The sequence below is a fragment of the Chenopodium quinoa genome, unplaced genomic scaffold (assembly GCF_001683475.1).
Source record: "Chenopodium quinoa cultivar QQ74 unplaced genomic scaffold, ASM168347v1, whole genome shotgun sequence".
NCBI lineage: Eukaryota > Viridiplantae > Streptophyta > Magnoliopsida > Caryophyllales > Amaranthaceae > Chenopodium > Chenopodium quinoa.
This window is the reverse complement of record NW_018742418.1, coordinates 2,689,957-2,699,283: the sequence shown is the minus strand read 5'-3', so window position 1 is coordinate 2,699,283 and position 9,327 is coordinate 2,689,957. Positions and strand designations below refer to the sequence as shown.

The following is a 9,327-nucleotide window of genomic DNA, read 5'->3' as shown; positions in this document are numbered from 1 at the left end:
TGACTGATGATAAGTCCGTGGAAGTGCAGTCCCACGAACTTCAAAAAATTGCTCATGAGATAATTTCCGAAGGTATGGCTCTTGATGAACAATTTCAAATTGCTGTTATTATTGACAAGTTGCCTCCTTCTTGGAAAGATTTCAAAAACAGTCTCAGGCACAAGACTAAGGAATTCTCCTTAGAGAGTTTGATCACTCGGCTCCGTATAGAGGGAGAATCCAGAAAACAGGACCAGAAAGAAGAAGTCTTACAGCTCACTGCAAACAATGCTCCTAAGCGATCTGCTGCAGTTCTCAAGCCTGCTAGTAAGAACTTCAAGCCTCAGAACCGGAAGAATAACTTCAACAAAAATAAACAGAATGTTCAAAAGAACAATGGAAAGCAATAGTCTCAACCACCTAAGAATGGTACTGGTAAATTTCTATGCTATAGGTGCGGAAAACCAGGCCATATGGCACGTAAGTGCAGGAACATGTCTAACCCTGCAACTGCACAGGCAAGCATGATTGAAGAGCCTCTTGTGGCTATGATTACTGAGGTCAACCTTACAGGTGGATCAAATGGGTGGTGGGTAGACACTGGTGCTACGCGCCATGTCTGCTATGATCGTCGGATGTTTAAAACATATTCTGAAAAGACCGATGATAAGAAAGTGTTGTTGGGTGATTCCCATTCCACTATTGTTTCTGGTATTGGTAATGTTGAGTTGAAGTTTACTTCTAGCAGGACTCTCATTCTGAAGGATGTGTTGCACACTCTGGAAATGAGAAAGAATTTAGTTTCTGCTTTTCTTCTTAATAAGGCTGGTTTTACACAAACCATAGGTTCTGATTTGTTTACTTTAACTAAGAATGGCATGTTTGTAGGAAAAGGATATGCTACTGATGGCATGTTTAAACTGAATGTTGAGATTAATAAAATTTCTGATTCTGCTTATATGTTGTCTTCTTCTGTTAATATTTGGCATGCTAGACTTTGTCATGTGAACAAAAGACTCATAAAAAATATGAGCAATTTAGGCCTTATTTCTAATATTTCTCTCAATGACTTTGATAAATGTGATTTTTGTAGTCAGGCAAAGATCACAAAAACACCTCATAAGTCTGTTGTTAGAAACTCAGAACCGTTAGATTTAATTCATTCTGATATTTGTGAATATAATGGAACGTTGACCAGAAATGGACAACGATATTTCATCACCTTTATTGATGATTATTCTGATTATACTCGTGTTTATTTGATGAAAAATAAGAGCGATGCTTTTGATATGTTTAAGTTGTTTGTGACAGAGTTTGAGAATCAGTTCAACAAGCAAATAAAAAGGTTACGTAGTGATCGTGGAACTGAGTATGATACTGATGCTTTTGTAGAGTTTTATAATTCACACGGTATCATACATGAAAGGTCAGCTCCTTACTCTCCAGAAATGAATGGTAAGGCTGAAAGGAAAAATAGAACTTTTATTGAGTTAGTAGTTGCTATTTCCTTAAATTCTGGTGCTGCTGATCATTGGTGGGGAGAAATTCTTCTCACTGTTTGTTATGTCTTGAACCGTATTCCAAAGACTAAGAGTAAGGTTTCTCCTTATGAATTACTTCGTAACAAACAACCTAACATTTCTTATTTCAGAACTTGGGGTTGTCTGGCATATGTTAGGATTCCTTATCCTAAAAGAGTTAAGTTAGCTAGTAGAGCTTATGAATGTGTATTCATTGGCTATGTTGTTAATAGTAAAGCATATAGATTCTTTGATTTAAATGCACGAGTAATTATTGAATCTAATGATGCTGATTTTTATGAGGACAGGTTTCCTTTCAAATCTAGAAATAGTGGGGGTTCGTCCTCTTCTATTATTCCTGTAGTCAGGTCTAACTCACAAGACTTGAATGCCGAACCCGAACTAAGAAGAAGCAAACGGGCTAGAGTAGCAAAAAACTTTGGCCCGGACTTTGAAGTTCTCAATGTAGAGGAGGATCTTTCTACCCTCCAAGAAGCCTTAGCCTCAGTTGATGCAGATTTATGGCAAGAAGCCGTAAATGATGAAATGGACTCGCTTGAGTCTAATCGAACTTGGCATCTGACTGAGTTGCCACCAGGTTGCAAAACAATTGGCTGCAAATGGGTCCTAAAAAGAAACCTGAAAGTTGATGGGACCGTTGATAAGTATAAAGCTCGTTTGGTAGCTAAAGGCTACAGACAAAGGGAGAATGTTGATTTCTTTGATACTTATTCACCTGTTACTAGAATAACTTCTATTAGAGTGCTAATGTCTCTTGCTTCTGTTTTCAATCTTGTAGTACATCAGATGGATGTAAAGACAGCATTCTTGAATGGTGAATTGGAAGAAGAAATCTACATGGATCAACCAGAGGGCTTTGTCATCCCAGGAAAAGAACATCTGGTATGTAAATTAGATAAGTCTCTTTATGGTCTCAAACAAGCACCTAAACAATGGCATGAAAAATTTGATAACTTAGTCATTTCACATGGTTTTAAGATAAATGGTAGTGACAAATGCATATATGTAAAACTTGAGAATGACATTTGCACTATAATTTGTCTGTATGTGGATGACTTGTTAATTTTTGGCTCGAATATTCACGCTGTGAATAATGTAAAGCTATTGTTAAATGCTGAGTTTGATATGAAAGATCTAGGAGAGGCAAATGTAATCCTTGGAATTAAGATTACTAGGACAGAAAATGGAGTTTATTTGGATCAATCTCATTACATTGAGAAAATCCTGAAGAAATATGGTTACTTTGACTGTAAACCTGCTAGTACACCTTATGATCCCAGTGTAAAGTTATTTAAGAACACTGGTGAAGCCGTTAGGCAATCTGATTATGCGAGCGTCATTGGCAGCCTTCGGTATGCCACTGATTGCACTAGACCCGATATTGCCTATTTCGTGGGATTATTAGGCAGGTTTACTAGTTGTCCTGGTAATGAGCATTGGCATGCTATTGAAAGGGTCATGAGATACCTTAAGAGGACCATGAACCTAGGATTACATTATGAGAGGTTTCCAGCTGTACTAGAAGGCTATAGTGATGCCGACTGGAACACCTTATCAGATGACTCTAAGGCTACTAGTGGATATATTTTCTCTATAGCCGGTGGAGCTGTATCTTAGAAGTCTAAGAAACAGACTATTTTGGCTCAGTCCACCATGGAGTAAGAGATGATAGCACTAGCTACAGCTAGTGAAGAAGCAGGTTGGTTAAGAGACCTGCTTGGTGAGATTCCCTTATGGGAAAAACCATTACCGACTGTCTTGATCCATTACGATAGTACCGCGGCTATTGCAAAAGTTCAGAACCGTTATTACAACGGTAAGAGACGACAAATACGTCGTAAGCACAGCACTGTAAGAGAATATCTCTCTATTGGAGCTGTGAGAGTGGATCATGTACGCATTGAGAATAATTTGGCTGATCCTTTGACGAAAGGATTAGCTAGAGAGAAAGTCCATAATTTTTCTAAAAAAATGGGACTATTGCCATTAAAATGAGTCACACATAATGGTAACCCAACCTATAGACTGGAGATCCCAAGAAATAGGTTCAATGGGTAATAACAAGTTATGGAGTGATATGAGTTGATTATGTTTAAATAACATAAATCCTGAAGCGATCAAGGATGAGTTAATAGGAACTCTTAATGAAGTCTATACTCCATTTGGAGTGGAGTACCTAGCTACAGGAGTACTCTTGATAGATTCACCTATGTGAATGCGGAAGTGAGGCCGCTTCCTATGAAATGTGTGGCAGCATTTCTAGAGCGTTCACTATACTGGGATAGACGTGCATGGCCGTAATAGCACGGGTCTATGACTAACACCGAGAATAGGTAGTGTGTGGTACATTGTCAGAGATAGGGTTCAAAACTTCGAGTTACCCTTGTTAAATCTGAATCGTATTCACTACGCAGAATTTCAAGTTGAAAAACATTTCTGTTTATGCACAACCTATATATGTAAGGATTCTGCTCGAAAATATTTTCAAAAATTCAAGTGGGGGATTGTTGGAACAAAGTTGTTTTGAGTGTGAATTTGTGAAAATGCTAGAGTCCCACATTGGTGGGAAATAAGAGTGTTGCTTGGTTTATATAGGTGTATGTCACCTAAAGGGGTGTGGCCCTTGGGCTACCCACATTTTGTGGAGAGGAAGGACTTACCTACTAAACCAATCAAACACACGCGCGCCGAACCGAATCGGGCCGGGCCGGGTTGGGTTGGATTGGATTTCTTAAACAGATTTATATTTTTTGAACAAAGATTTATTCCTTTATTTTGTAACTGATTTCATAGTCAATTCTTAACCGTTACTGTTTTCATTTTTGCCCGTTTTTATTTGACTGTTCTGTAACGGTTATTGCATTGATTTTTTGTCCGTTTTGTAACAGCTAATTGACGTGAATTAAGCCCTTAATTACGTCCGTTAACTGCTTGCTAAAACCGTCCAGGTACATTCTGCTAAACCGTCCAGATTTGTTTTTCAGCCACTATAAATTTGAGGCTCTCCCTCACTGTTTGAAACAGAAAAACAACTCACAAAAACGTTTTACATTGTTCTGCTTTTACATAAAACGTTTTCCAGAAATATTCGAGCATTATTATATTAGTGTTGGTGTTTAGTTGTCCGGTGGTTCTGTGCAAATCCATCGGTATATCCTTTTGTTACGAGAGACTGTTTTATCTTGGGGGACATCCGGTTACGTTAGAGCTGCTTGCACACATCAAAGGCAGTACCGTGAATGTTCTAAAGAGAGCGACATAGTCCGCGACTCAGTCTCATTCCCGGTAACTTTGTTCCTTCTTTATTTTAGCAGTTCCGTTTACAACAATATATATGTAAATTTTTTTATATAGTATTAATTTAAAATTAATTATTAAAAATTATCGTATATGACACGCGACCTAACCTAGTATTCAACCATTTCATTGTTCGATCACTAAGCTCTTCAAATATACAAATTCTTAAATGGACTTGGTTCACACAAATTTATTGTGAACCACTAACATTAGAGATACTACGATTGTTTTATTAATAATAAAAAAAAAGGTCACTACATTAAAATAAAGGTTATTATGTTGAAATAAAAGCGATTGTGACATTATAAAAGCTATAAGAGGTTAATTTTTTGGGATGTAAGCAGAAATAACATTAAAGGTCACACAAATTTATTTATTTATTTTGACGGGAAGGTCACACAAATTTTAATAAAGGTTACTATGTTAAAAAATGAGGATACCATATTAAAATAACAATAAATAACTTTAGTTCTTAGTGTATATAAATGTCAAGTCCACCCAAGAATTTATGCTCGTAGTAGCAAATAGCAAGCGCCCAAAATGACGAGTTTAATTGGTTAAGAAGCTATAAATACGAACAACATCACTGTATTCCTCATTCCCTACAGAATTAATTTCAAATTGAAAAAAAAGGAAAAAACATAGAGAAAAATGGCGGGAGCTCAAGAACTAAAAATGGCGGAGAGAGAAACTCAGAAGTCGTTAATGGCGACACCGACGACGATGACGACGAGAGATCTGAATCAATGGCAATGGAAGATTCAATACGCTCGATGCTTCACCTATCCTTCTTCGTACCTCTCTAAAACCACCGCCATAACCACTAGTACTTCTCCTTCTTTTCTCTCTCCTCTCAAGCGAAGTCAATTCAAGCCTGTTTGGATTACTTCTTCTGGATTCTCCATCGTCTCTCTCCATCCTTCCACTGATGCCTGCTCCTCCGCTGATTCCATCCTCACTGTTTCTCTTCAAGGAACTGTTGTTGTACGCTTCTCTCTCTTATCTCTCTGTTAACGATGATTTTATTGAGGATTTTGAGCTAGATTTAAACTGGATGTTGTTTTTGTAATCAGCGATTATTGATGAGGTTTCACTGGATTATTGAATAAAAATCGGATTAAAATTTGGTTGCTATTTGCGATTGCTAATGATTATTGTTAGAACTCTTACTCGAGAATTTTGTGATATTTTATTGATAATTGTGTTAAATTTGGTTGTTATGATGTTGTGATTACTGTTTAGTGATGATTTGATTGTTGAAATGACTTCGAATTTTAATTTTGATGATAATTTTCGATTGTTGAAATGGCTTCGAACTTACAATTTGAAATTAATTTTGATGTGTAAGTTCGCTGATAGTCATATTTTGATGAAATTCTCATCTTATAGTTTTTGCAGTTTTGAATTCGTTTGAATTTCTGTGAAATGTACGTAGTGACTTGTGAGAAGCGATTTTGAGCTCATACATTATTTATACACTGGATCGAAATATGTACCTAGCAGCGAGTTGTTGTGAATTCGACGACTCTGATGACACAATATTGTGTACAATTGGTGGATTATAAAATGAGCTTATGATTCAGTGAATTCTTAGTTTGTTTTAGGTTCATCACATTGTTAGACGATACATTTTTCTTAACCAAAAGGTATTATTAATCTGCTACGAGTTTTTGAGTAAACGTCAGCAGATTACTGTTGGTCTAATGAACTAATGATGAGCAGCTCTTGAAGTTCATTGACAATAATGGTTAAAACAGTTGATATTTCATATTTGGGGCGAGGTTCTTCTGAATGCTAATAGGTGTACGAGTACTGTGTGTACGGTATGGCATTTTCATGATCAAAACAAGTTGAGCATCAAAAGTTATAATTGATTAATTGAGTTGAGACAACTTTTTAAGCCACTAAGACTTGAATGTCGGTTCGTGTAGTTTAATTGTTAACTTCTTTTTGCAGGAAGATCACTTCATCTCCAAGCTGCAGTTTGTCTGGCCTCAAGTCTCATGTCTCTCTGGGTTTCCTACTCGAGGTAGCCTAGTTGTCTTTGCAAGCTACGTTGACTGTTCAGATGAGGTAAGCTAACCTTTTGTGCTTCCAAATGCTCATATGCCTTTGTTTCCATTCTAGAAATAGTGGCCTTTCAATATGATTGTTTAGTTTGACTCGATATTATATGAAACCGCAGTGCTTACATATTCTGAACTGTAACTGCAAAAAGGATATGTGATTTCTATAAAGTAGTTGATATATGAGATGCCTCTTTTGATTAAAAAACATGAGAGTGCAGTTTGGAAGAAGCTAGTCATTTCTCCACTTTAGTAATTTGAGATTTGTCACACTAATGGCTATTATATCTTCATATGCTGTTTTATCTGATAAAAATGAACTGATTTGTGGTAAGTGTTAGTTAAAAAATCAGAAAATAGGTCGACTTTGACTTGTTTCCATGAGTAAATGTGATTATGCCTCAAACGGTCAGGCTCATGATGGATTTGGTTTATTTGCAGAAGCAGAAGTTTGCAATGCGGTTTTCAGGAGTCCTAGAAGTACAAAATTTTATAACCTCATTGCAGGTGAAACCAATTCTTTTTTCTAATGTGATGTGTTGATATTGTGAAAATGCTTTTGAAAGATAAATTATATTTCATGACAAAGCTTGTCATATCTGATTTGCAGGCTATCCTTTCGAATAAAATCCCTAACAGACCTTTAACTGTTAGTGCCATATCTGCAATGTCTTCTCAGTCTGAGTTTATTCCTGCGTATAGGTAAAGTCATTTGATGAAGCTTTAACTTCTGGTACTCCTGACAACTGCATGACAAACTTCTGCTTTACCTGCCCTACATTTTGGAATGTTCGCTCATTTTGCAAAGTACATCTAGATTAATTATAATTTCTAAATCAATTTGTAGGCCTGACACATCAAGCATGATGACCCCGGCTTATGATTCTAACCCGTCAAAGAACTTGCTCAATGAATATCAGGAATTACAGACCCAAAATACAGTTGCTGATTCTCAGAGCAATGTTGAAGCGCTTCCTCCTCGCTTCACATCCCTTGTGTCCAGTTGCTCTGCTGAGCACAAACATGGTATGCTCTTATCCTCCTCAAACAATAACTTCATGCTCCTTCAACAATGAGTCATCACCTTTTTCCTGTGCTGTACGCAGATGAATTAGCTCTTGCTCTTGCACCTGGTCCGCAGGAATTTAACCTAAAAGCTCAAATTTCGGTACTTGTTCTTCACTCAACTTGCCACACTAATATTAATTGGATCCTGTCATCATTATGTTGAAGCAGACCTGAACATCTGGAACTGTTTATTTCTTATAGAATTAAAAAATTAGGGCCTCTAATACATCTGATTCTGGTTTTTACCGTCACTAATACTCTGCATCTCCTTGCAGAAATATATGCAAGATGCATCTTTCCTTGGTAAGTAACTCTCATATATGGCTCCTAGTGGTTCCTTTTAACTTTCATCTACTGTGAGTCATGTTGTTTGTTAAAGCTTTCTGAACTGCAGGATTTGTTGGTTGTTTAATGTAATGATTTTATTAGCCTCTAAGATCTTAGTCCATAAGTTAATCTCAGTGCTGATTGTGATTCACGCTGCATGCTCGTTTATATTCATCGAGTTCTAGGCTTTGTTTTAGTGATGATTTAAGTATTTTCAAGCTCAGGTAATAGGAAAAAGGTGCCTGATAGTATCTTATGCATCTCAATTCCTACATGCTAGTAATAAGCTTGGTTATTGGGACAAGATACTTGCTCAAAAACAGTTGAATATACTGTCAAACTTTGTATTATAGCTATATGGTGTTATGTAGGGCTAAATTCTTCTCTTAGTATTCACCTGCTGAATTATAAAGTCTATGATTCCAAATTTAAGACTTGAATCACTGTTAAGCTAAGAATGAGTCATGACTTGTTTCGTTAATTCTTATTTTCATCTGTTTGTTCTAATTGGTGTTCTATTGTTCTATTTCAGATATGGTGAATAAAGTGAATGAGGTAATCACTGAACTTGGAGATGACTTCACGATCTAGAAGTCTTAGTATTGCACAAGTCACCTTATGCATAGTGCTGCTCCTTTCACTTGGAGTTCAAGTGCTCTACCCAAAGAAAAAGATGGCCTTGCCATGAACTCAACCATATTCATACATAGATGTTGCTCCTCCACGTGACTGCGATACACGAAGTATATAGCAGTATAATCTTATCTGATGTTACAATCTTTCTAAACGTTTATGTAAACACATTACCTACAAATTAACCTTTAAAAACAGTTGCTTGGGAAAAGTAATGCAATTGTGTTTAGATATAAAGTTCAATTTACATTGTCTGGAACTGAATCTCATACAACTGTTTTAATTTTTCTTTTGGGTTGTAGGTTGGAGTATACCCAAGGGTTAGCTATATAAAAGCTAAGTGTAGAAAATTTACTGTTTAATAGACATTAAAACACCTATCGACATGTAATATTATCACAAATATCTAACTAATA

The 9,327-nt window shown here is 36.5% G+C and overlaps 1 protein-coding gene across 1 annotated transcript; it reads left to right on the top strand.

The window, feature by feature from the left end:
• Positions 1-4,965: 4,965 nt before the first annotated feature.
• LOC110707122 (protein POOR HOMOLOGOUS SYNAPSIS 1-like) lies at positions 4,966-9,081 on the top strand. The gene is made up of 8 exons (XM_021885138.1): positions 4,966-5,801; positions 6,774-6,890; positions 7,325-7,390; positions 7,494-7,585; positions 7,731-7,909; positions 7,990-8,051; positions 8,227-8,254; positions 8,811-9,081. Exons 1-8 carry the CDS (start codon positions 5,469-5,471, stop codon positions 8,867-8,869), a joined length of 936 nt encoding a protein of 311 aa, XP_021740830.1. The 5' UTR covers positions 4,966-5,468; the 3' UTR covers positions 8,870-9,081.
• The last annotated feature ends 246 nt before the right edge of the window (positions 9,082-9,327 follow it).

Bases quoted from the DNA above. Each gene is read 5' to 3' on its own strand.
- LOC110707122 (XM_021885138.1), top strand. From the start codon at position 5,469: ATGGCGGGAGCTCAAGAACTAAAAATGGCGGAGAGAGAAACTCAGAAG. The intron at 5,802-6,773 runs GTACGCTTCTCT...TTCTTTTTGCAG, and splicing joins CTCTTCAAGGAACTGTTGTT to GAAGATCACTTCATCTCCAA. The intron at 8,052-8,226 runs GTACTTGTTCTT...ATCTCCTTGCAG, and splicing joins ACCTAAAAGCTCAAATTTCG to AAATATATGCAAGATGCATC.